Consider the following 27588-nt stretch of genomic DNA (forward strand, 5'->3'; position numbering starts at 1 on the left):
CTGTTTTCAATGCAGTGAAGGTCAGGGGAAGTCTCTTCTGGCTGAGCATTCCTTTACTTGTGTTGGGCTGAGGGTACAGAGAGCCCAAGGTGTGGTGCTGGTTATCAGTTTATTCTGGGACATTTGTCTATCCCTGCTTCTTTTCTAGGCTCATGGGGCTCATCTCGAACACTGATCAAGGACAGAACTAGAAAAGCACAAGTTAGGAAATAACCTATTCCAATTTACCCTTCCAAGTGGTTACATCACACTTCAAGGTAGGAGAGAAGGTACAAAATAAATGGATGTGGCCATAACTGACCATCACTTAAGCCAAAGCCAGTCCATACATCCCTTGGTCCCAGGTTTTGACTTTGATTGTGGGAGTAAACTTGAACCTTGCTTGAAGGTTTCCCTGATCTTCAGACCGGAGTAGGGAAGGTGAGGGTAAATGATGGAATTCCAGGACAGGAGGTAAGTGCCTCTGGAAGGGCTGTGGCAAAACCCCACTCAGCATCTTTGTTTCCCCTTGTGCTGAAGAACCCCGTTCCATTTCTGCTGCTCATGCCTGAATGAGACAGCCCAGCACGAGTAAAACAGGTTCCATTTCCAAGTTGCAATGAAATCTAGGGCAAGAGCTCTGTAATAGCTTCAGTGAGGTTCCTATGGCACCAGAGAGCCTCAGGAATGGTCAGATCCCAGCATTCCCAGGGCGTATTTATAATAAACAGGTTATCAGAGCACAGAGCTATGCCCAAGACTTACCAGCTTTGATTTGAGTTACTCATATCCTGCTTGCAGTCAAATGAGAGTCTATATTTAAAAGCTGCTGGGCCCACCATTAATTGAACTGAGTGTCTAAAGATACCAGCGCCAGAGTGGAAGAGAGTTAGAGCCTGTGGAAATCTAGAGGGGAAAAAAAGAATTCCTGTCAGATCAAGAGGAGAAGCTGTGGGTGGAATTAATTCTGTAACCATTTATTTTCATAAAATGGAAATCACATAGTTCAAGAGTGGAAATATTCCATAGAAAAGAACATGAAGGCTGCTCACACACACAGGAGTTAGCACAACAAATAAGAGGTGCTGGAGCTTGCAATTACCACATTTAGGGGTATGGCACTGACAAGCTGGTTTACCTTTGTGCAAATTAAAGCAAGCCTAGCATAGAGCCAGGAGGGACAATGAGGGCCTAAGCAGAGCCACTCACTCCCCTGCCAGCTGTGATAAATGCATTTATTGCTAAGCTGGTGGCAACATTATGCTCTTACTTTTCCAAATGGACAAATTACACATCCTGTGAGTGAGGAGCAAGCCTCCCTTTATACTGCAGCTTTCAGCACTCCAGTGAGCTCTGTCAACAGCAGCAGTTTATAATACATGCACGTGGTAATGCAGGCTTTGTGTGCCCACATTCTAGACAGTTTCACGTAAACCCCCCATCAGAATAGATAAGGCAGGAGGGAAGGATGGATGTGTGCCAACAGGAACTTATAAATACAGAGGAAAAGGGACAAATTTCAGGCAACATGATGATTCTGTACAACAGCTCAGCGAAGGCATCAGTTGTCTGGTTTCAGGGGGGTTCTCCGCTGGGAACGGCGCAGGGGGACACACTGGCTGCTCTTTTTCCTTGCTGGGGATTCTACTTTCCACTCCTGTGGCCGGGATGGGCTGGAAGGAGGAAGCAGAATGAGCATTGATTGTAAAGCACTTCAGCAGTGGCTCTCGCTGCCATTGCTGCTTCAGCCCTGAGGTAACTTACACTTTCTCCAGTGAGTTCAAACAGATAATATCTTTTGGCTCAGCCTCAGCCTCCTCCTTCTCTGCAAATAATACATACATTTTCATATGGTAAGAAATGCCATAGATGTGATCATTGGGCAGCTTTCCCCCCCTCAGGTTAGAATCCCAAAGAGAACTTGCCTGGACCTGAACCGGGTGTGCACGTCAAGCTGATGTAACTGACCCCAGCACCAAAAGTCAAGTCATTAATGGTCTCTGAAAGGAGAAGCACAGATTAGAGTGAGCTTGTGACACAGCCTGGGGGCAAGGCATGTGGCACCCAAGTGGCACAGAGTGAGTATGTCCAGTTAACTGCAAGCACATACACAGCAGACCCCGGTGTCTCCCGTCCAGCCTCAAAACTATGTGCTGAATGTGCTGGGCTATCTGGGCACATGAGCTTCACACTCCAAACTTAGAGCCTGCTTTGTATAGGGAGAAAACTAACTCAACTGCAAGACCTCAGTCATGGCCTCCTTGTCCTCCCTAAGTGGGAGAGCCACCCCTTCCACTGAAGCTTTGCCATCCTTCTCAGCAACACGTTCGATTTGGACCGGTTTCTTCGCCTTGTCAAGGCAGAATATGGGCCCCTGAAGATTGACAAAGGACCTGAACAGCCATTCTGTGAGGAGCTGCCTGCAGCCAGACAGGAGGAATCACTTGACAGGGAAGCTAGATAGAATTTAGCTTGCCTGAATAGGCCATAGTTGTCAGCTGTCTCTTTGCTGTCATTTATCTCAGGAGAGATGTCACAATATTCAGATTTTACTTTACTCAACACTCTGGTTTACGCTCATGTTTCCCAGAACCTTTCACAAGGAATTAAGGTAGAAAGTGCTTTATAGGACAGGAGCTGGAAACTCTGCTGCAAGGCCTCTCTGGACTAACTGGGTTTGCCCTTCAGCTACTTCCCTGTCCTGGAAGGGAGCCACTGAAGCTTGTAGTGGGAATCCAACGTGATCTCTCTGCCTTAGCTGGCCACTGCATCTCTGGAGGCTGACCTGCAAGTGTCCTTTGTGCAGCACGTGCCTTAAGTTACCTTGGTTAATGAGAAGTGTATGTCAGGGGAAGGGAGGAAGGAAATGGTAAAGAACTGCCATCAAATAGGGCTTCCCATGTAATCAAAGGTGCTGTCCTCACAGCGGGCTGATGTATCACCATGAAGCAATCCACACTTGCCCAGAGCCACGTAGCCACCCTCAAAGTAACAGGCAGGAGTTGAGAAGGAGACCCAAAGACAGTCTCAGAAATAAAGAGACTAGACAGTTGTTCTGAACTTCTCAAGTACAAACTGGTTTACAAAGAACTCCAACAGCTCTCGAATGCTATAGCAGAGAAATAAGAATGCTTTATTTTGACTATCAGCCTACAAGGCCCACCATGCAGATGGCTCAGCACACACTAACTCAAGTGATGACACCACTCTGTACAGTTTGTCTCCCTCCTGAAGGAGAAGGACGCACTCTGCCTCAAAGCAAAGGAGGAATTCAGCCCTAGTACCACTGCAGATTAATGTTCTGCCTCCTTTTTCACCATATGGCACTCAAGAGAAACAGCCGTGCAAGCTTCCAGCCAGAGATCTGGCTCTTCACCATTTCTGCTCTCTAAAAACATGCCCCCAGGTATTTTTGTTGCACAAAGATCATTGCTTGTTGCTCAGGCAGCAAAGAGAAACACGGAGGCAGACAAATCCAGCCACGCAGTGGAGCACGCACGGAAGAGAAGGGTCAGATTTTCCAGTGGATGCACTGGATCCCTGCTGCCTGCCCGCGGATGGCAGGTATTTGCAGCTCCCTGCTTTGTTGGCTAGATGAGGTTTGCTCTCCCATGTGTGTGCGGGTCAGGTGCTTGCACAGATAAAGGCAAAGAGTGCAGGCAGGCAGCAATGCCTCTGGAACATCAACCCATCCCCACAGCACTTCACAGCTACCTAATGAGAGACAACCTGTCAGACACTCACCCTGACCCCCAGCTTCACTGCAGGGTGTTAGTTACACTCCCAGGTCACACCACCACGGACGTGCCCTCAAGGAGGTCAGCAGTGAATTGACATAAAGGAAGGAATCCACTGCTGGAACTCAGCTCCATTTGTGTAACTGCCTCTCAGCTTGCAGAAAGTGACACTGCAGAATGCTGTAGGCTGGCAGAAAGCATTCCAGTAAAGACTGACTTTGAAGGTCAGGTTTTGAGGGAGGAGCTGAAGCTGCCATGGACACAAGCACAGCAAACTCACAATCTGTGTGTTAGAGGTTCCTCTCTGTCTATTTTTACATTAGTTTCCACAGCAGAGTGAAAAAGCCTAAATCATTCCTTCTCAACGCTCAGTTCTTCCTTAGGGAAGAATACACACACTCAGAAATGACCCTGCAGGTTATTAATCCCACTTGAGCAGATATCTGTGTTCTCTTGCAATTGTCACAGCTCACTGCCTGCGCTAGAAGCAGGTCGTAGCTCACCCAAGAGCCTTTGTTTGGACAACAGGAGCTCCCTATCTTAGAGCTGAAGAGAGCCAGACCTTGAGTATTCCCATCATTCATCCGAGACCTTCCATTTCAGAACAGTTCTTATTTACTACAAGCACTTAGATGAATACCCTACAGCTAGCAATGATTACTTTGCTCTTTAGGGAAGCATGCACTGCTACTTCTCTCAGAGAATGAGTGCTCAGCCCCACTGGAAAGGGTTCCTTTGGGTCATACTTACGTTCTGGTGTGCTGATTGCACGGCCCGCCACAGCTACATTGTCTCTGGTAGACTGTTCATCCAGGCTTTGGAAGGATGCTGGGAACAACAGGGAAATCACTCAAATAGAAATGTATTCACTCAGAGGCCTCCAGGGTCTCACAATCAGGCTCTGTCAACTAGATCTACTCCAATGCCAGTTTGCAGCAGGATTCCTACCTTGCTTGCTGCCAGCTGTGCTTGGTGGAAGCGATGCAGCTGCTGAACTTCCTCCAAGACTCTTGCTGCGTTGCTTGCTCCTGGCTTCCAGTGCTTTCCTGGCAGAGTTCAGGATGGCAACTGTGCTCAAGGATGTTGGCCTACAGGGAAGAACCATGACAGAACCAGTCATTGCCTTCTGCAAGCCCAGAAGAGATGCATGTCATCAGAGAATGGTTTGGGTTGGCAAGGACCTTAGGACACTAGACCTGTCCAACCTGGCCTTGGAGGAAGGGAGACCTGTGCCCTCCAAGCCCTTCTGATCTTAAACACCAGATGTTGTGAAGATCATGCTGCAACACTGGTGACTTTCATACCTCTAAGGAAGGAGCAAAGCAGTAGCCCTGCAGTGTATCATCAATTGTTCATCTAAGCAGAACTCATACCTGCGACTGTGTATCACAGCATCAGCCTTAGGTGTACCAGCCTCAGAAGGCACTGAGGAAGCACTCGATTGAGGTGGGGAGGACTGTCTCCCACTTGTAGGAGACTGAGCATTACTGCTCCAGCCTCCGGAAGGTCCAGCTCTCTCCAAAGATGGAGGTTGCTATAGAGAACAGGAGAAAAGATCATGTTTAACAATGGATACAGGCATAGAAAAGCTGCATGATTAAGAACTGCCCTTTGGGTGGTGGATGTTAAGGGGTGAAAGGGAGAAAGAATTTATTGGCCAAAATTTTAACAAGAAGCAAATAGGAAATTGAGATGGGAAACACATGTCCTAGTTCAGGGGGGTATATATAGGTGCTCTTCTAAGGTCAGCAGAGAGAGAAAAGTACTTCCAGCATAGAAGTCATCTCAACTTCAGGCAGTATCTAAAATAGTTCAGGACAATCGACCCAAGCACATACCTATTTCTTTACATGGACTTTAAAAGAGGATGTGCATGACTAGGACAGGTTAAGTTTGCACTCTGTATACACCTAAAGTCAGACAAAATGACCCCTTTTATCATCTTTATCATGCTGGGAACAGAGAGCAGCACAACATGTAAGCACAGCCAGTGGCAAGTTAAGACTTAGCCTTCCCTTTAAATTGAACTCTCTTTACATGAATTGTTTGCTGCTCCTCTTTGCCTAGCATGTGTTGTTTGTAGTGGTTCTAAGCATATTAAATGACTCTGAAACCAAAACTTCTGCCAGCAAATGAGAAGAGGGCTGAGAACATTACACAGCCGTGCTGTTACAAGTGCTGTAATGAGGTCCACACACATACAGAGCCTGGGTGTGAGACACACACCAAGTTTAGCAGAGACAGCACATGTACAGTTAATGGCACCACCAACCTCTGCTTGTGCTGTGGAGACTTGCTCTTGGTCTGACTCCTTCTCCCTGGCCAGCTGCTCTTCATACTTCTTCATATCATACTCCAGCTCGGCTGCCAGCTGCTTGTCCACAGCAAAGAAGTCCTTGATTTCATTTCTGTAATCCTGCATCATTTCCTGAAGCAATAAGGAATATTTCAACTCTTTCGGAAATCTTTCTGACTACTGATTCACATCCCCATTCAGATCACAGCTGCTTAAGTGCAAAAGGAAATACCAGTTGGTGGAGCAGAGGTGTTTTTAACAGACGAAGAGTTTCGATTCCAGTTTGTACTTGAGAACATGGAAAAGCTTTCCAGCATTCAGGCTTTCTGCCCACGTTCCACTGAGGAGGCTCACACGTATCACACTGCGAGATCCTGATCTAAAATCCCTTCGCCTCCTGTGTTAGTTAACACAGTGGCAGTGCCACAACATCGTATGCCTTCTAAATTTCCCTCTAAGAAGGCTGTTCCGTTCCCTGTCGCGCATCTCTCACACGAAGTCAAGAGAGGAAAAAGAAACCCAACAAGAAAACACTTCCCCTTACCTGGAGGTAGCTCATAAGGTCCCTGAGAGCTGGGAGCCTCTTCTGCTCCATCAAAGACTTGAGGGATGTGATTATTGGCACGATGTTTTCTATGAAGTTCTTCTTTTGAACCTTTGTTTGAACAAGGCATCAACAGTTACACCATGCAAGAAAGGAGAAGCCACTCTGTGCTTAGATGAATGGCCTAAGTGAGGAGTTATCACTCCATAGCAAGGGAATTGCCACAGTTAAGGCTGCTCTTACCACCACACGTATGTACATAGGCTTATAACCTAAGATACATCACTAAGTTCTCACACTGAAGGCGAATTGCCCAAAGGAGCACAAAAAAGCCTGGTTATGCTCAAATGCTTTACCAGTAAGAGATCCATGGGACAAACTGAGCCTAGCCCAGCTTCACTGCCTTCAGAGGAAATGCATCTCTGATCACTCCAGCATCCTTTGCAGATGCTTTTTTGTGCCCTCAGAGCAGAGGGGGCCTACAGAGAGCCTGAAGAAGTTGGCATCACTATGTTACTTGGATCATTTCTGCACAAGTTTGGTAAGGTTCTCCTCAGCGTGGTTGCCAGCCCTCTCCCCACTCCACGTGCCACTCACCTGTGAGATGAGCTTTTTCTGTGCCACCTGCATGACAGCGTTGGCCATTGCCATTTCATCTTCATCAGGCTGCATATCTTCATCAGGTTTTGATCTCATAGTTGACAGCTTGATTTCTTTGCAGCTGAGGACTGCAAATGTATCTGAGAGCAGCTCACTGGCTTCCAGGTCCAGTGGAAGGACGTTATCCACAAAGCACGCTGGAAGAAGGAGGTATTATGCTGAAACCAACAGTGCCAGTAAAGACAGGAAGATAACATGGCTGGATGAGGTTTTATATAGACACCAGCTTGACACACTTTTAAGGACAGCCCCTTACCTAGGATGCTGTGGCTGATCTTTGTTGTGATGTTGAACCTCTGCTCATCTGTAAAGTGGTCTAGCAGGAACCTGTAGATGAGCATCCTTTTCTCTTTGTTTTCTTTTCCCTTCAGAGAGAAGAGACTCCTCGCCCTGGGGACGAGCAAGACATTTTACCAGGGCCAAGGCACATTATGCGAAGTCACCAAAATAATGAGACTTTCAATCAGCAAGGAATATTTGAATGTCACTTTCCAGACCCATAAACCTGTTAGGCTACCACACACTGCCACAAATCACATGCAGGAGGCCTCCCAGAAGTGTCACAGGGAAGGGAGGGCACTCTTCATACAACACTGTTTCCCCTGGCTGCTTTCACCCTATTGCATACATAATTATACAGTGCTACGAGTGCTTTCATAGCATCAACTAGGTTGGAAAAGGCCTTTAAGATCATCAAGCCCAAGCTTTACCCCAGGGCTGGTAATGATGGGCCAGACAGCCTATCATTTAGCAAAGAGGAGATACAAATGTGCTCAACTGACCGCGCGCTCTGGGGGAACCTGTTGTACTTCTCGTGTTTCTCATAGCTATTGAAATGGAAGATGCACTCAATGAAGTGTTGGGAGAACATTACGGGATTCCTGTTCAGCAAGAGATGCACCAGGCAGAACTCTCCAAACCTGGAAAGGAGGAAAACCAAAGAACTTAGCATCAGGTAGCTTCTAAAGCCACCCCTCGAAACACAGTGTAGGGTTCACAAGCCATAAAGCAGGAGGGGGGTTTTCCGCTGGCAACTCTCCCTCAACACCACATTTAACCCTTGCTCAGCTCCATCTGGGCTTGAACAAGGATATCAGCTCATTGACTTGAAGCCTTTTTTCACCTAGAAGGAGATAAGACATTCTCAGCATCCACAATCCGACTTCATTTTTTGTGCCATTAAAGTAAACAGGGACTGAACTTGAATCCAGGCACAAGACTTGGATTGTTTAAATAACTTCAGTTCCATCGTGGCTGAGACCACAGTACTTTGCACAAAGTGAATCACCCAAAACCCTGCAAAAGCTGCAAGTCAATCCCAGACATGAAGAACGTGGTTTTGTCTGGATGCAGCCACTGAATGCAGATGCAAAGGAAAAGGTTCCCAAAGAAATAACACCATGTTCTTTAGCTAAAGCTCTGGGAACATGATGTTGCAATGTCACCATCTACTGGAAAGCCATTTTTACATCTTAAACTCACTGAAAAGAAAGTGTGAGTATGCACTAGGAAGCAATGACAGGTTGATGGTGCTAGAAACACCAATCTTCAGATTGATTGTTCCAGGGAGCAACAAGCAGTGTCCAAGTCTCCTGTTCAGCACCATCCTCAGGGAAACCTGCCCCATTCCCATTTCTCACATAACAGAGCAGCTTGAGACTTGGAAACCCACAGAAACATCATAAACATGCACTTAAAGCCAGTGTGCACAAGTCCTGTTAGGTGTCAGAGTATTACAAACTGTGGTAGAAGGCTTAAGAAGAGAGTATTTAATTCTACCCCTAAACCAAAACCACCACTCCAGACAGAGCCTATTAGAAAACCACAAGGAGAATTTCATCAAGGCTTGCTTCAAGAATTCCTTTTCTCTGGATAACTGAGAGTCAAAACCAGAGCAGAGCTGCATGGCAAGAACACACAGCTTGCTACTTTGGCACCATTGGGTGACTTGGAAAGAAGTTCCCCACTCCTTTGCTACCATGGCAGACCCTAAAGCATGAGCCACCATAGAAGTGAAGAGGTTCGTGGGATCTCTCACTGGATCTTTGCTTTGCTTGCTGAAGGTGCAAGGCTACGACTGGGTTTGAGTCCACCTCTGATTTTGAACTCACAGGTGAGTATTTTACCTGGCAATATCTGGACATGGATCCACCAAGACAGTGACGAAATGGAAGAAGAGACAGTCCTTCCATTTCACAAACTCCTCCTGTAAGAAAGAGCAAACAAATCACCTGGATCAGGAAAAGCCTTCACACTGTTGTCAGGACAATATCTGATGGAGGCTACAAATGAGCAAGGTACCTCCTTCAGCTGGAGGTACCCCAAACCACTCCTTTGGAGGACACACAGATGCCACGGTGGCAAGGATCTAGGTTTACCACAGGTCTCAATGAAAAAGTAGAAGCATGCCAAGGCACACATGCTCTTCAAGAACTCTTCTGGGAGCCAAATGCACTCCAAATCTGCCTTGACTGGCTTCATATGGACATGGGGAGGGTAAACGTCTTGAGCCTCTCAGCATTTACATCTTTAGAACAGTAAGAGAAGAAGGGGCTGCGATGCTCATTATGTTCATTCATACAGGAGTGAATTGAAGGCAATTCAGAGAAACAGAAGGTGAGAAATGAGGTAACCACTGACTAAAACCATCCTCATTATCCAACTGTGTTAAGTGTCCTTGGCAGGATCCCTGCCCAGATAGCAAATAAAAGCAGGAACAAAACACGTAAAGTCTTCTTGATGAAGTGTAGGTGAATCAAGGCGTAAGCAATGCACTGGCTGTACAGACTGTGAGGCACAGACCCCCCCCATTTACCTGCAGGAGGTTGGTGAGCAGGATCAGTGTCTGCTTACGGATGAAGGGATGGGGGTCCTTCAGACACAAGGAGATGTTGGGAATGTATCTGTCCACCATGGCTGTGTAACGGACACACAGATCACACATGATGATGATGACGTTGTTGCGAACAGCCACATCCTGCGTCACCTCCAGCTCTCGAGCTAGAGCTGCAATGCATTTCTTGGCCAGATCCTCATGCTGTAAACACAATTTACCTGGGAAACAGGCATGAAACTGTCAGAGCTGTAAAGATATTCTTCTTCCTAACCACCAGAGCCCAGCTTACTGCCTCCTTTGAGTGCAATAGGAGCCAAGAAAGGAATCGGGAAGTTAACAGGAACAAAGAAGAAACACGCTTGGAAACTTGATGAGCAATCTGCACCATCTCTCAAAGAAATGATACTTCGAGGAGTTCTTCCAAACTCCACTTAGACCCATAGCGTGGGTCTCTATGCCAAATTCCCTCCTTCACAGCAAACTATTTCTGTGTACAGGGTATTATTCAAAGCAGCTAAAAAGAACAGCCCCAGCTGTCATAGGCATAGCAGGGAGACACCCACCTCTGAGAGCATCACTAAACCAACTTAAAATAAACCAGCCTGCGTTCTAACATTACTTCTCCCTGTTTCTAAGCTCTGTACAAAAGAACTAAGCTTCCTGAAGCAGTTAAGGAAAGAACAATACCATCTATCTGCAAGAGAAGAGACTTGTTCTCAACCACAGAGGTACTACAAAAGCAGAACTTGCACTTACTACTCTCCATAATAGTGGAAATGCAGACTGAGGCTTCTTTCAAGGAAGTTCTTCCCTCATGCTGAGGAGAACAAGTAACTGTGTGCAGTCATTCTGCTCTAAACTGCATCAAAAGCACAGAGTTTTCTTCATCCTCTTACTACATGTAGGAGAATCCTTCAGCCAGACAGCAACCAACAGCATGATTCTGAGGGACACTGCTAATTGTTGGTCACCATTAATGCATTAACCACCATGAGAAGCAGCCACATGGATGTATTTTTATGGCCGTGCCACTTGTTACCATGGATATTTGCACTGCTTAAAGCTGTGAGCTGAGGCAATGCCAACACGGAGCAGTGTGGCTACAACTGACACAGCTTTTTGAGCAGAACTTGAAGCAGGAAGGCTGGGAATTGGGTATGTGAGGGACAGCTTTTGCTGCAGGATGGCACTCACCTAGAGTAATGAAGGCATGAGCTCTGACCACTGAAGGCATGGCTGATCCTCTGAACTGGGACAGCGGCTGAGAAGCTGGGATTTCCTCACCATCTGGAGGATTAGACACTAGGGAAGAACAGGTCAGGAATGAAAACGTGCTCTCCTGGTAAACACTGTTGTCTGTAAACCCACCACCACAGGCAGTAAGGAGGGAGCCTCACATTTGTCCTCGCTGACAGGAGCGGCCAGGATGGATTGAATCAACAGGAAGACCCGTTTCTCCACTTTGGCTGGACACAGCTGTGCAGCCTCCCCCAGGAGGAAGAGGTGTCTGACCTACAGAGAGATAAAGCAACCCTGCAGTCAAAAGGCAATGTCTGAGCTGCAAATGAAGCCAGCAGGAGTTGGGATGGTACCTCTCCAAAACCAACTTCAAAGTCCTTTCGAGAAGACAGTTGCTAGAGACAGAAGGTGAAACTTTGAAACAGAAATGGGGTGTGTTTAACACTGCAACCCCCCCATATCTAATAATATTGAAATCCTCCTCAAAGCAACCTCTGTGTTTCACACCTATCTCCCAAACAGCTCATCTAAGAAGCATGAGTGGAAAAGCAAAGAAAACCCATGTCATTTTATTACAAACACATGGGATAGGATACCCTTAAAGCAAGGGCTGATGTATAAAACTGCTGGACGCTCATAAATCCCAGATTTCAGTGTGCACACCAAGTACACATCAGGATTTTCCCATGTAACACAGTTATTGGAGTCTCAACTACACCCCCAGCCTTTGAGCAGTCTGTGAAGGGGAACCAAACGTACCAAGAGATCTTCCTGCAGCTGCTTTGCTCCATCCTTTTTGAGGACTATATTTGAGATGTAGCTTTCACAGTTGGATACTAACTCTCCACACACCTGGTTGAGCAGCTCCTGTTCCATAATTAAACAAAATTAATTGGGCACTTGATTAATTAAACAAAATGGAGCTGTAATATCTGTCCATACATGAAAACCTCATCTGAAAGCACTTATATGCTTTTAATAATCTAGGTGCTATTGAAATCAATCAGACAGGGCCTTAGAGCTTTAAAATTCCTCCTGCACATCAAAGGGTGTGTGCAAGTGTCCAAACATCTTGGAGAATCTGGCTTTTAATGATCCACAGGCCTAAGTTTACTTCATTATAGAAATCACACAGATTTTAAAAGGATTTAAGTGACTGTTTCATGTATACCCGACACGTTTGGGGTTGCCTGTGTGAATTTTCACAGGTTCGTTGGAAAATGCAGTTCTATTCAAATGAAAACACAATGCAAATAGCTGTCATCAATATTGAAAGAGAGCTAGAACACATACTGAAAGAGGAAACAGTAGCAAGAGAGACCTGCACTAGTTTTAGCTTCTTTGAGACTGTGCCCAGGCTGAGATGTCTATTTTACCAGCATAAGATAGCTACCTTCTCACTACAGGAGTGGAACAAGCTATGGTGTAAAACAAACAGGGGCAGAAAAAGCTGAGCAAGTGATGTGTTATTAACTCCCTGTTTGGTCCCATGAAAGAGGTTTAGAAAAGATGTATATGTACAGCAGCTCTGCTATGGACTAATCAGAGCTTACAGCATAAGCCTGCAGCTTCAAACTGGAGTAAGCCTTAGAGATAGCTGATCTCAGAAAGGCACAGCTATAGGTCTCCTATTTCTGCAAGCTTTGACAGGAGGCAAATGCAAGTTTATTTCAGGTGGTGGTGGTGGGAAATCCTTCTCAAGAAAGGAGATTTCTCCCAAGTCCATCCTTGTAGGATGCTCTCCAGCACAACTGCAGTAAAGCAATTAAGGGAGCTGAGCAGAACAGACTCGAGTTGCTGCAGTCAGCTCCTCTTTGCTAAGAGAGCACATCAGCCCAGACTGGAGACAGAGACAGCTCTCCAAAGTGTGAAACAAGCTATTTTAGAAGATGTCTTTCCAGTCACACCTGTGCCTCCTCCAGCACACCTGCATAGGCATGGCAGAGCTTCTGCAGAGTTTCCACAGCCGGGCTAATCACCTCCAAGGGACACTGAGAATCCCTCAGCCACCACTTGAGATGATCTGAAAACGATAGAAACACAGAAAATGAGCGTTTTCTAAGCTTACCAACTGATGGAGAAGGACTAACTGAAGATGGGAGGCACGAACCCTGCCTTCCCCACTGCAGTTTCTCAGGGCCACTCACCAATCAGCCTCTCACAAGTGCTTTTAGGGAGGTGCTTTGCGACATGACCCATGACACACAGCATATGTCCTGTAGTATCGGTGCTGATGTTCTGCTGCCTGAAAAAGAGCAGAGCAGAGAAACTCACATTAACACTAAGGAACACCAGCAAACCACAGCAGAAAGATCCTTTCATCTGGGATATGCATTATTAAGGCAGACCTGTCAAACCAAATGAAAACTCAAAAAGGTAAGAGTTGGTTACTGCACAAACTGTGGGCCATTACTTGCCTCCCACTGCAGAACAGATTGCCTGAATCAAGAACTGTGATCTAAGCAGCTAAACAGCAATCTGCCTGGGGAAGGACAGAAAGTGCTCACTTGCTTTGTTCCTCCTCTTCAACCCCATCTCTTTCACTGCAGAATGGAGGATGGAGCTCAAAGCATACCTGCTGACACTGTCCCAGGATTCAATGATCTTGGAGTAATCCAGCTTGGGGGAAGAACGTGCCACCTTAGCAAGCAGCATCCAGGCTGGTACAGCACGCTCTGTTTCCACATGAGACATGATGTTGTTAACAAAGGTGGAGGTGAACTTATTCTGTCTGGACCACATATGAAAAGCTTTGTTCAAGTAACGGCTACAGGGGAGAAACAAGAAGTTAAAGGAATAAACACTTGGCCTTAGGCACTGGCAGAAAAATCCAGCATCCCTCTCCAGGATACACTGGGCAACACAACAAAGCTGCTACTGCTTGGCATTCCCACACTTAGAATACATAGGGATATCTACCACCTATTTACTAGCAGTATTTTCAGTCTTTCATTTCACCATCCTGATGCCCTACAGCCCTGGCACACAAGCATGGAGGTAGTGCTCTGTGTCAGTAAGATGGAAGGTCCAACTGATACCATTACAGATCAAGAAAACATCACTTCAGCAATCTGTAACAGACTTTCTAGTAGCTGTTGTTCAATAGCCATGGATGGGGCAGGTTACACTCATGTTAAGGCATCAAAACTTGCTCATTTTCCTCCTTAACACTAGTTGTCTACTTCCCATGGAAAGAGTTCTGAGCTCTGTTGAGTTGCAAGGTACTCTAAGGTACCATGACTGTGCAAACCATGTTAGAAAATAGCCCAAATGAGAACGTTGCCAGTGTCACAGATGGGCAAGGCAGCCCCACCACCATCTCCTCTTCTATTTCTGAGCAATTATGCCCTGTTGACTAATAAACATACAGCTGCCTTTAACCAATGTTGTGTCCTTGTCATACTGTGTGTCATCCCAGCTCTGCTGCTTCTTCCCACAGCATTCTGCAAAAGGCAGAATAATTCTATTTGTCATAAGACAAGCAACATATTGCACATGAGAATTAATACAGGGCGATGTTCTCCTTTTTTTATATATCCTCTCTTCTGTCGTCACAACACCTCCAGCTGACTTAAATATTCATGCTGCTAGCAACACATCAAGAACAGCACGCACTGCTTTTGTGTGTGAACACTCGGGTGCAGGGACAGAGCACAGGTAACAAGAGCAGCAAGAGAAAACGCTTGACACAAAGGAAGACTGCACTCTTGTCACCAGCTTGTCTCTGCTGGAAGTGCTGCATATCCTAATGGGATTCAAAGTAACACCAATACTGGATTTTGGACCGGAATGCTGACGTTGTAAAGGCAATAGAAGCGTTCGAGGCATTGGACAAAGGGACAAGCCATCAGAGCTCATGATGAGGGGAAAAAGGCACTTACTTGAGCTCCTGGTTGTCTGAAGTCAGGAGGGTGAGGAGATCCCATGCCAGCATCTGCTTCTCATCATCACTCCTGAATTTATCATAACGTTTTATATGTTGCAACAAGAGCTGATCAAGGCAATCCAAGGCCTTTTCTTGGACAGAGCTCTCCGAGTCCATCACAACAGGCACCACTCCATTTAACCAGGCCTTCTGCACTAGAACATTCTCATGCCGAGACTGAGAGAAACACAACATTGTGTTAGAAACATCTTTAAATCATTACAGGATCTAAGATCAGCCTAGGAACCTCCAGACTCAGGTAGTAACTTGGAAAACGAATCTCTGTAAATGCCAGCATACTGCTCAACTAGCAATGGGGATAAGGGAACTTGTACCTCCTTAACACCACAAGGTATTTGATCATAGCTGGTGCTTCTGCCAAAGTACTGTAACACTTTGGTTTGAAACCCCATAAATAGTTCTAACAGTACCACAATAAAGCTGTACAGCAGATGATCTAACACCAGGAAAAAAAAAAAAGAGCTTTGCTTAATATAAACCCTGTGCTCCAAGTTACTAACCCATTGTGAATAAATAGAAAAGCAAAATATTGCAGTGCTATCATCGCCACGTTACATCTTAGTGGAGTGATTCACATTTTCTTTCAACCTTGAGAAGGCCAGCCACATAAACATTTTCTCCATGACACAGAGATCAACACTCAGGGAAAAGAAATGCTTCCAACAGTTGGAAGGACTCTGCAGAAATCACAAGGATGTGTAAGAATGAATCATGACTTCCGAGTCAAAAGGTAACAAAAAATACTAACACACAGTCATAGAATGAAATTCACTGAATGAACAACTGACACGGACCAGATTTCTCTGTCTCCTCCTTTTAACTCACAGTTTGCTCGTCTGTGTAAGGATCACTCACCAGGAGGAGCTCTGTTATAGACTGCAAGGCCTGCTTCCGCACAGAGACAGCGGGGTCCCGGCAGCGGTCCTGGAGGATGGACAAATCCTCTGCGGTGCAAGGGATCACTTGGTGCTTCAGGATGTTCATGAGAACCTGGAAGTTGGGAATACAGGCCATGTGCGTCAAGTGGCCAATCAAAAATACCATCCAACCCCCAGCAACTTGAACCAGAGATGAATTTCTCCCAGCAAGAGCCAGACATCGCATTCACAATTTATGGGTAGTGGGTGCAGAGATGTAGAATGAAACAAAAAGCATCTTTTCAGTCATTCTGCTCTTGAAACAGCATTAGGATAGAGCAAGTGTCACTATTTCCCCTTGAAAGTAACAGATCTTTGTATGAACCATGTTTGTTACCTGGGAAGCTCAAATCAGGGGAAAGAGTTGGGGTGCAGAGGACTAACAGAGGAAGGCAGTATTGAAAAGGATGAGATTTTCACTGAAGCACATCTCTTTAAGAGCTAATGACTCCATTAAATAAAGGGAGCAACAAGCAAAGCATCCCCCCAAAAGAGCCTGGATATAACCCAATCTCTTTGATAACAAGGTCAAAACAAACTAAGCAGCTAATCTGCTTCAGTTTCTAAGGAAGTCACTTAATTGAAATGCCTGTTGACATTTGCAAAGAGCCTCTCTTCTAAATGAGGGGCTAAGAGAAGCCAGCAAGAGTACTAGAACAATCTCCCTGCATCATGCTTGCATTATTTACTGATCAGGAGCTAGGAAACAAGATCTTTCCAAGGCCTGGAGGCACCGTGCAGGAGTAGCAGGAAGCTACAGGGTAAAGTTGCAGAGTTCCCTACAGTACTATGGCCTCATTATTTGTATGAGTGTTGTGGGTAATCAAGCAGAAATCATCCCACCTGCAGAGCAGATTTCCTCACATTGGTTTTCTCATCTCCAGCTCTCCGTCTCAGCACGGCCATGACTTCTTTTCCTATCCAAAACCGCAACAAGAGAAGAAGTGAGCCATTTAGCAGCACTGCCACGCAGCGCGAGGAGGAACACAGCTCCCAACTCAACTGAGCAATTTGTTGCTTGAGACTTCCAGGTCTGAACCCAAGTCAGGTTAATAGACTTGTAAGCAGAGAGCTTTGAATGCCTACAACCTTTTGTGAGTTATGCCTCAGAGCTCCACACAGGATAAAGCATTAATGTATGAAGTGCTGTGTTTCCTAGAGTGGAAATGACTCCATTTATGAGCCAAATGAACTCCTCGAGGCTGCAGAATAGCAGCTGCAAAGAAGAACCCAAGAGAACAAGGAAACCAGAACACATCTCCCCGCTCTGAACGTCAAATCAGGCCTCAGACTTTACTTTCCCTAACCAAAGTCATACTTATTTCTGCAGGTTCTCAGGAAAAATACATAACGGAGTTTATTAAGTGCCACACAACTGAACACACAGAGCCACAATCAATTATTTCTCACCTTTGAATCATTCAAACGGGCTACTGACAAGCTTGCAATCCTGACTCGATGCATTTTACTATTGTTTTTAAGGTTTCTATTTAATGCTGTTTGTTAGATTTCTCACAGCACCAAGGAAGATTTGCCCAAGATATGGAAAATCTGGGGATCTGTTGGGAGAGATCCACATGGAGGTCCACTCTGTTGCCATTAAGAAATAGGATTAGCCACAGGGAACTAATCAAAAGTAGTTGGAAAACGGACTTTGATCTTAATGGGCAGCTAACTGCAATCACATCCTCCTCCTGAGAACAGCTGGACAGAAAAAGAACCTTTTTAGCACTAGATTTTGCCATTAAAACACTCCAGCTCTTGTGAAGGTGACCAAAGGTGTGAAAACAATCACATTTTGCCAACTGACATTCATCTAACTCCCAGTGACATAAAGAGCAGGAAAACCAACCCCAAAACAAAGCACCAAACAACACCCCCCTCCCAAGTTCTACATGGCTGAGAAGTACCAAGGGAGCTCCATGCTGTAACTCTGCAGCACCCTCCAGATTCCCCGCCTCTTCTTATCTTTGCCCTTGTGCATTCAGCACGGTCTGACTGTCCTCAACCAAGATTTATTTCACTTCTCAAACAGGAGCTCTTTGGTCTCCACAGAAGTGCAAAATTAGCCCAGGTATAAGCCAAACACAAGCGTGTGCCAGACAGCTTTGCTAATGCACCTTGACTGACTCGGAGGCCCTGTATTCCTGCTATCCTCTTGAGCCCAGACAGCCCTTTCTAATCCAATCCTTTCCTTAAGTGGTCCTGCCATGTGCCAAATGTATGCTCAGCTGGGTATTGGATACAAAGCCAGGCATCCTCTGCCACAAGGAGCCTGCAACTACACAGGGAATACACAATACCTTAAGTGGCCTGGAGGACTTTTCTATCTGAGAGAGCAGATTAATGACATTTATCAGGGTAATGTCTTAAAGGAAAGCTTTCACTGGAAAAGACTGGAGCCTGGCTCATGGAGATAGGGAGAGAGATCCCATGTGAAGCACAGCATGAGGCGCGTAACAAAGCCACAAATGCAGGATGTGAACCAAGCAGCCTGCTGAATTGTTCAAGGGAGGTGAGCAGCAAGAACTGAGAGCAGAGATACTGGCACAGGCCTAAAGGTTAGGAAGAAAAGCTTTTACGCTGAAGAGGGAAAGAAAGAAGAGATGCAAAGAGGGAACATCGTGGCCACAGAAGTTGATTTCATGCTATCAACAGATTAGAACTAGCTGCTTGCCATTCTGCAGCAGTCCCCCTCACACTCAGCTTTCAACTCCAGCCAATTCCTGATGCTGCAGAGAAGTGAATTCTTCCCCACATAAGTCCTACTCAAAGGTGCTGTGGTTTATATGGCAAAAATGTATCAGTTCTTTTGGCACTGAAGCAGGAGATGTAATTACCCTTATATTTATGGACCTCCAAGTATTATACCCCATCCTTTTTGGAAAGGATAAATTACCTGCTTTTCCACAAGTGTCGCCACCACATTAGTACAAACCAACATCAGGATATCAAGATTAAATGTATTTGTCAGACTTGAGTGGAAACAGGATTTCTTTATGGCCACTTCCACCCCCTTCATCACCCAGAAGTGGTTTTTTAACAGCTCTATAGAAAACTCTCTGCTTTCTTTGAGAAATGGACAATGAATAGACTTCAGGTCTAATTTCAGTGAAGGCTTTGAAAAATGATCTCAAAAAGCAAGTGTGATTTTGACATACCATCAAGCCCAGCAGCGTTGCTGTTGTCTGTCAACTCAATGGTTTTGAACGTGGGCAAGGTCTTCAGTGGATGGTTGGACACAGCTGAAAGAAAAGTTCAAGGTTTAAGAGTTACAAAGGCAGATGCTCACCCAGCAAGATGCTTCACTGTTAGACAGAGAGCCTCATGCGTGCCCTGGGTTTCAGAGAGATGCATATGCACACAAAATGGCATGCCAAGAAAAGCCAGAGACGTACTAGATGAGAACAACTCCATACCTTCTGCACTGACTGTCAAACTCGCAGCGTCTGTGTTTGCTTCCAAGACTGTGTGGTCAGAGGCTGCCAAAAAGAAATCAAACATGAGAAACAAATGAAATCTTTTCATTCCAGATGTTCTGTCGTTCCAAATTGTTTTCAGGCAACTCATCTAACTGTAGGATGCCACGTGCATAGTTCTGGATTGGGCCATCTGGCCTTTACCACACCTGAGGGTGTTCAGAATGCCAGGCAGGAGCAACAGGCAACTCAGGATTCAATCTACTCTGAGGCAAGAATGAACATATTTCTTCAGTGAGCAATTTCAGTCATCTGTAAATATCTTCCAAAGGTATCTCACGGAGGCATCTATTTAGAGCTGGTTCGTGAGAATGAATCCCTTCCAAATATAAGGCCTCATGAGTAACAAGACTCATTTATTACTTCTCATCATGACACAATACACAAGGACGTGCAGATTTAAGTTCCTGACCACTAGCTCTCTTATCTCCCGGTAGCTATTCCCCAAAGTTCAAGAAATACTCCCACTATCTGATCCATTTATACTTACAGCTTTGTAATAAGTCCTGGATACTCTCCAAGGTAGTAGCAGCTTTCATTTCGAGACAGTGGGCAAAGCTGCTTAAAGCCTTGCTACGGACCACGGGTGCTTTGTCCGAGCAGCGCCCGAACACCATCACCTGTACTAAAAACTTGTGCTTTAGAAACTTCTGCTGCTCCAGGGACAGGGAGGTGTCCACGTTCCTCTCTGGCACATCCAACAAAGCTAAGGCTACATCGAGAGCAAACACTCTGTAGGCAACCTGTTGAGAAGAAAAAGCATATTGTTAATGTAAGCAAAGCCACAGGAGCGGCCTACTCAGTGCCTTCAGGTACCAGTAGTAACAGCAATGCTATTGGGAACCCTTCAACTTCAATCTACTGCTGCATGTGAAGCCTGGAGCATCAAGGAGATGTACTTACTTTAGTGTTGTGGGAGTATTTGTAAAGCCAGGCGATGAAGTCAGCAAACTCCACACTAGGGAATTTGTTCAGCAGAGCCACCAGGGCCCGTGCAGCGTAAGTGCGATAATCAGCCTTGTCTGGGACCTGAAAAACAAGGGCAATGGCATGGTGTGGCCTTTCCACGCTCTGCTCTAGAAGCCAGAGTGGCATTTTAGAGCTTAAGATCAGTGGTTTTTATCTAATGAGGCAATACTGTCATATTCAGCAATGACTGGGAGAACAATCACAGCTGCCTGGGTCTTTACTTCAGCACTCGCCCACAGTCACACAGCAAATTCCCCAGGGAAAGGTGGAGCTTAGACTAAATCCAGAGGGAGTATTTCTACCTGCCTGTCTTCAGATAGGTAGCTAGGCCAAGAGCTCTCAGCATAGAATGGTTTGGGTTGGAAGAGACCTTAAAGATCATGTAATTTCAACCCCCCTGTATTAACAGGGACTGAATCCCAACAAATCCCAACCCCAGCAACCTTCCTAATCATGACGGCAGAAAATCCAGGCTCACTTTTGCTCTCTGACATAATTAAGATTAAATGAGTTAATGCAAATCACATTTGAACAGGATGGGTTAAGAGTTGCTCTTCACCAGCTAACTCAGATGATAGTCTAGTATTAGAATCCTAAAATCATAGACTCAAGCCTCATTTTCCCCTCCCAAAACAGTGGTAAAGAAACAGCACATTTTGGAAAGGTCACAGTAGGGTACAACCACTTGGAAGTGAGGGGGATAGAGCTCACCCTCAGCATTCCCATAAGCTGTTTTAAGACCTATTTCCTAATTCTTAGATACTGCCACCCATCAGTTCTTCAGCTCCAGAGGTAATGAAGCTCAGCGTACCTTGGTGCAGATGTGTTGCAGTAATATCCGAAGAACAGGAAAAACAACTTCTTTCAGCTCATCCACTACAGAGCTGCACAAAGGAAAAGCAGATTTTAATAAGGCTGGGTTTAGAGGACAGCAAAAATGAAGTAAATTCCTTTTGGAATGCAGTTCAGAAGTCGAGGAGTGCAACAAGATATGGGCATGTCTGCATTAACCTGGCTTGCAGGTAGAAAACAGGAAAAGCTTCTTTGTTTCCAGTCTATTCACTACATGTTGTCTGGGGATCTCTGCACAAACTACAGTTTGCAACAACATGGATTCCCACACAGGGGAAATGATAAATGTAGGCAAAACCTCTCTTTAAGCAGAACACAAAGAGCTAAAGAGACATGACCTCCATAGTCATCTTTCCTTCCACATTCTTTGTAGTGAACCACAAGAGCTGCAAAGCTGACACAAAGCAAAATAGAGAAGGTGATGCCTTCCACTCAGTGCCACGTCTCTGTCAAACAACACCTCTGCCAGCAAGTTCAGTAAATTCCCATTACAGACATTTTAATTAAGCCTCATTTGCACAGCCAACTTCAAAGCCAGTGCCAGTTCTTGTCATCCCTTTATCAAGCAAACAGTAAAGCGAAGGCATGCCAGCAGAAAGAAGCAGACCTACCCAGGCAGGGTAGTGCCAGAGCTCTGTACTTCACCTGATAAATTTAATAGCCTGATTCCTGGCACTGATCACAGCTGATGTGATGGCAAGGACTGCACATCTGGAGCCTGCCCCACCTTCCAGCATCAGAATGACGCTGAGGAGCTGCTGGAAGACACAGCGGAGAATCTGGAAAGAAAAAGGTTATTCTCAGGTTCAGCTCAGCAGCACCCAGAGCCCATGGATAAGCTTTCTGGCCAAGTTTATGGAAGAATTCCAAACCAAACAAGCTTATATCCAAATGACAGAACCTGCAAAACATGACTCCCAGCAGAGTAGTTCAAAGAGGACCCCTTCATTAATACACCACATCTTTCCCAGCTGTGATGTTCTCATTCCAGTTCAGCAAGGTGTGGTTCTGAGGTGTTCAACCTTCACCACACACGTGGTATTGAGCTGCTGGGCTTTGGGCTCTGCTCATGTTTAAGGGCTTCCTGAAAGCATCAACGGATATTCTCCTCCCCAAAGTAGTGGACTTGAATTTGGGATTTGAGGAAATTCATTGGTATTCGCACAGAAGAGGGTTTTGGGCCTTCCTCCCTGCCATACTTTTGGGACCACAGCATGCCTTGTTATCCTGGCACACTCTGAGCGGCCAAACAGGAGAGGCAGGGAAGAGGAGGCAGGTCTGAGAAGGGGAACTACTACATCTGCCTGATAGCACAAACACCAACAGGCTTCTGCTGCATGCAGAAACCAAGGCAGTTGGAACAGGCAGGTCTGAGGCAGCGAAAGCTGGGCACTCAGGTCCGTGTCAGGTCAGTGTGTGCTAAGCTCCAGGCTCTCCTGACTAGACAGACACTAACTCCTGGCTAGCTCAGAGCTAATTCAGGTGGGTTTACAGAGACCCACAAACACAGCAGCACAGTCACACCCGAAGCTCGAAAGCCCCATCCACAGGAGCAGCACAGGTAAGTGAGAGATGACACAGTGTGCTTGACAGCTTAACAAAATAAGATCTGCAGACACATTCCTGGTGGAATGGGATGTGCCAGATGACAGAGTCTTCTCTGCATCAGTATCAACGCTGCTCCCCATCATCTGCACATAACACTGACATCATGCTTTGCTGCTGCACAACCCAGCACCGCAGCACAACACAAGCGGTGCTGGAGCTCCACCTAGCAGGAAACAAGAGCATTCCAGGCAAATGCAGGAACTTGGAATTCTCTTGTTTACGATACAGAGACCTAATGCCACAGCAGCTATCCCCTGTTCTCGATTCATCTGTCACAAGAATCACCAGAGCACAGAATTCAACGTTCACAAACCACATCATTGTACAAGTCGAAGGAATAAGGGCTGGGGTGGAAAACAGCTTCTCACCTCTAATCCAGGAAACACACACACAAAGAGTAAAACTTACTTGAGAAGTAAAACATATGCAAGCAAAAATGACGTGCAGAGAAGGAAACAAACCAGTGCAGGGAGGATTTTGCCTAACTTTTACCTTATCTTCTGCACCATGTAGAGGGGAGCACAGTAACCACACCCCGTGATAGGCCAGCTCGGAAATGTACTTGGCTTCGTCAACATTCCTAAGCCAAAGGAGGCAAAGAGATGTCATCATCTCTCATCAGAGAAGCATTTACTGCAATTATTACAACTAAACGTGCTCACTGACTGGAACACATTCAATATTCACTAGATGTTGTTTACTGTTAGCTAGGTGGAACATGTTTTAATTATCTTTAGTGAAAGAAATCCCCGATTTCACTGTCGCATCAACAGGGTAACAGCAACAGAATCCCCACGTGCTTTACTTGTCCATAAACATCCAGCATTATTTACTCACATTGCTGATGAAAACTTGAACTCCTGTACCACTGGCTCCAAGTTTGTCACTTCAACAAAGACCTGCAAGGGAAGAAAGCCAAGCTTAGCTCATTCACATGTGGGGAAGACGTGCAGGTCTGCTGGGGGTCAGACCCTGCACAACTCAAGTCGGTATTTCAAACCACAGCACTTCCCTTGGAGCAGGACATGAGCAGAGCCCCTGTGTCCAACCTGGCCTTGAACACTGCCAGGGATGGGGCAGCCACAGCTTCCCTGGGCACCCTGTGCCAGCGCCTCAGCACCCTCACAGGGAAGAGCTTCTGCCTCAGAGCTCATCTCAATCTCCCCTCTGGCAGGTTAAAGCCATTCCCCTTGTCCTGTCCCTACAGACCCTTGTCCAAAGACCCCTCCAGGTTTCTTGTTGCCCCTTTAGACACCCCAAGTCCTTCTCCTCAGGGCTGCTCCATCCTACCTCCCCCAGCCTGGAGTTGTGCTTGGCATTGCCCTGATCCAGATGTACACTGACAGTCTAATCAGGGGCATGTTTATAAGAGACAGGACTGCCCTCACTCCCGTGGCTATGGGGTGTTCTGCAGCCACCAGGAGGTTGTGTTGGGGAACGTGAGGTTCCTTGAGCTGAACCCCATTACCTGCAGGCAGCTGTGCACACACTGAGGTTTTTCCTGGAGGGGGAACTTGGGTAGCAGTCTTAAGATGTTTTTGAGCAGAAGGAAGACTGCATTGCGAACTTGAAGGAGGTCCTCTGTTGAAAAGTAAACATTTTCATCCTCCTCTTCCTCCTCCTCCTCCTCCTGGATCTCTTCCATCTATATTGGTAGAAAAGAGAAACAGCACCATCCCCACATGCACTGGTGGGTCTCTTTTGCACGGTTTGGTTCTCGGGCTACACCCTACATGATTTCACCTCCCAAATGCAAAATCTTCTCTTTCAGATGAACCAACACACTTAATAGAGGGGGGAAAAAACCTCAAACAACCAAAAACCAGACAGGAAGATGAAAGTTGGGTACAAAACCAGAAAGTGCCAACATGGCCTATTCTTGTTTTGAAGAGGAAGGTCCATCAGGCTGAATACTAACTTGAAGCTCTCTTGAGGAAGCTGATAGTAATTAGTTTCTCCCTCTGCTACTGAGCTTCCTAATAATAGGCCACAGACAAATCCTTAGATCGCTGAAATTCCTACTAGGTAGAGGACCACGAACACAGCTGAACTGCTGAATAAAAGGTTAGGGATTGAAAAAGGAATGGAAAAGAGGAAGAGCATCACACTGCCCTAGAGGTGAAACAGCCTGCCAACGACTTGCTTATTAATAGTGATTTTTAACTGGAGAGATTACAACAAACATCTTACATTGGAGGGGCCATTCCTGCGTGGCTTGCCTTTCTTTCTGTTTCTCCTTGCATTGGTCTGAGAGCTTTGAGTGTGCATCTTCTTTCTCTTCCTGGCCAGATCTGGTTCTTGAGGCCAGCATTTTGTCAGGGTGTAAAGACACTTGTCAAACATCACGTGGTGGAACAGCTGGTTAACTACACTGCCTGCCCAGGAGAGACAACATCAGCATCTTCCGGACAGAACACAGACAGCATCAAATCATCAGGCCAGCTCCCTGCTTGCTTTGACAGCCAGAAAACTGACTGCTAGAAAACTCCAGCTGCTGGTTCTTTTACACAAAAACTATTCTCTTCACAAATGAACCTGACCAAAAGCTCCACACAGAGAAATCCTCTCTAGTTACAGAGCAGGAACAGGAATAAGCTTCTGCCTTCACTGCGTGTTACTGTCTAAGCAGAAGGATACACATGGTTCCAGCTCTGTGTAGTGCCCAGACTCCTCTGTTGACCTTGTCACAGAGCTACTAAGAAGATACACAGCAGTGCAGACCCCAGCTGACACCTTCAAGCCACCTTATGACCAGTGACCAAGCTGCTGTCAGGCTGAGCACTCAACACCATGCCTGGGTTTGATCCCCAAGGATTTCAGGGAGATCAAGCAGACAGCTCCAAAGCCATCACTTGTTCCACCCAGAATTCTTCTAAAGAAAAACTGATTTAGCCTGAATGATGCTTTATCCTATTGCTCACCTGGGATTTCCAGCAGTAAGAAGTACAACCCAGCAGCATGGAGAGCAAAAACCCTCTTCTGTGTGTTAGCTCGCCTGTGCTGGCCTGCTTGGACAAAGTGATATAACACAGCCACCAGAGCAGTAGGAGAGAAGTTCTCTTCAGCAAACACAGCCCAGATGTTCTGAAGTGAAATACACAGGTAAGAGAGAGAAATCCCATCATATCACAGCTCTGTACAAGTGCTACTGTTCAATTTTTAACAGTTCCCACTGCAAACAACCCCCATGTATATATTTAAAACTATGTTTTAATAATTATGCTATAAATATGTAATACTATATATCACAGAAGTATAGAATGGTTTGTGTTGGAAGGGAGCTTAAAGCTCCTCCAGCTCCAACCCCTGCCACGGGCAGGGACACCTTCCACTAGAGCAGGTTGCTCCAAGCCCCTGTGTCCAACCTGGCCCTGAACACTGCCAGGGATGGGGCAGCCACAGCTTCTCTGGGAAAAGTCTGTGCCAGCGCCTCAGCACCCTCACAGGGAAGAGCTTCTGCCTCAGAGCTCATCTCAGCCTCCCCTCTGGCAGGTTAAAGCCATTCCCCTTGTCCTGTCCCTACAGGCCCTTGTCCGAAGCCCCTCTCCAGGTTTCTTGTAGCCCCTTTAGGCACTTCATGCTCTGAGGGTGCAGCCCAGCACACGGGGGGGTTCTGGGCTCAAGCACAAACTGAAGCCGGGTCATGGGGAGCTTCTCCTCACCCAGCACCCCAAGTCCTTCTCCTCAGGGCTGCTCCATCCAGCCTTGAGTTTGTGCTGGGATTGCCCCATCCCAGGGGCAGGAATTTGCACTTGAACTTCAAGTGTAAAAATGTTTTAACAAATACGCTATAGTTTATAATACTATATAGAGCTTACATGATATTATACTACATATGACGTTATATTTTTTACCTATGGGAATACCTTCCCTCCGAAGCATTCCGGCACATGTGACAAGGATTGTTTTGGGCTGCCCTAGAGCATTTTGCACATTTCCAGGTGGGACAGCCACCCACACAGCACTGAGCCACACAGGACCCATGCCTGTGGTACCAGTGTCATCCTCACCTCCCTCTTCTCCTGGTTCTCATCAGCAAACGGCAACAGGCTCTGGTGAAGACAGGTGAAGACATCGAGTCCATCGTTGGTGATCTCCTCCACTATGCTGCCATCCAAGGGCTCGGTCTCAGTGAAATCCAGATCCCAGACCGCCTCCACCCAGACTGAGGGGAAAGAAAGGCGGTTTATCAGCACCATGTGTGCAGAGCAGACCCTTGTGCCCCCCTCGGGCTCCTCACACGCACCTCAGATACCACTCAGCCCCCTGAAAGCCCCTCAGAGCCCCCCCAAAGCCCCTCAGAGCCTCCTCAAAGCCCACTCAGAGACCCCTCACAGCACCCAGAGACCCCCCATAGCCCCTCGCAGCCTCCCCGGCCCGGCCCCGCCCTGCCCCGCACCTGATCCAACCTCCCGCAGCCTCCACCGCGCCAGCGCCCTCAGCACCTCCGCGGCCGCCATCACCCTCCCGCCGCCACCGTTCCCCCTCCCCTTTCAAACCCGCCAATCAGCGACGTCAGCCGCTCC

At 46.4% G+C, this 27588-nt stretch overlaps 1 protein-coding gene across 1 annotated transcript; it reads right to left on the reverse strand.

The window, feature by feature from the left end:
- Positions 1-95: 95 nt before the first annotated feature.
- On the reverse strand, positions 96-27528 carry NCAPD3 (non-SMC condensin II complex subunit D3). The gene is made up of 35 exons (XM_030505383.1): positions 27462-27528; positions 27073-27227; positions 25984-26146; positions 25253-25437; positions 24531-24707; positions 23900-23961; positions 23555-23642; positions 22100-22233; positions 21414-21486; positions 20537-20662; positions 20124-20376; positions 19574-19636; positions 19316-19399; positions 16998-17071; positions 16093-16227; positions 15173-15393; positions 13867-14058; positions 13439-13536; positions 13199-13314; positions 12051-12158; positions 11450-11564; positions 11247-11354; positions 10032-10270; positions 9343-9422; positions 7999-8136; positions 7473-7606; positions 7154-7353; positions 6557-6667; positions 5989-6144; positions 5090-5250; positions 4665-4804; positions 4467-4544; positions 1905-1979; positions 1744-1804; positions 96-1652 (listed from the first exon to the last, which is right to left on the reverse strand). Exons 1-35 carry the CDS (start codon positions 27520-27522, stop codon positions 1541-1543), a joined length of 4476 nt encoding a protein of 1491 aa, XP_030361243.1. The 5' UTR covers positions 27523-27528; the 3' UTR covers positions 96-1540.
- Positions 27529-27588: the final 60 nt, after the last annotated feature.

Source organism: Strigops habroptila, chromosome 17 (assembly GCF_004027225.2).
Source record: "Strigops habroptila isolate Jane chromosome 17, bStrHab1.2.pri, whole genome shotgun sequence".
Taxonomy (NCBI): domain Eukaryota; kingdom Metazoa; phylum Chordata; class Aves; order Psittaciformes; family Psittacidae; genus Strigops; species Strigops habroptila.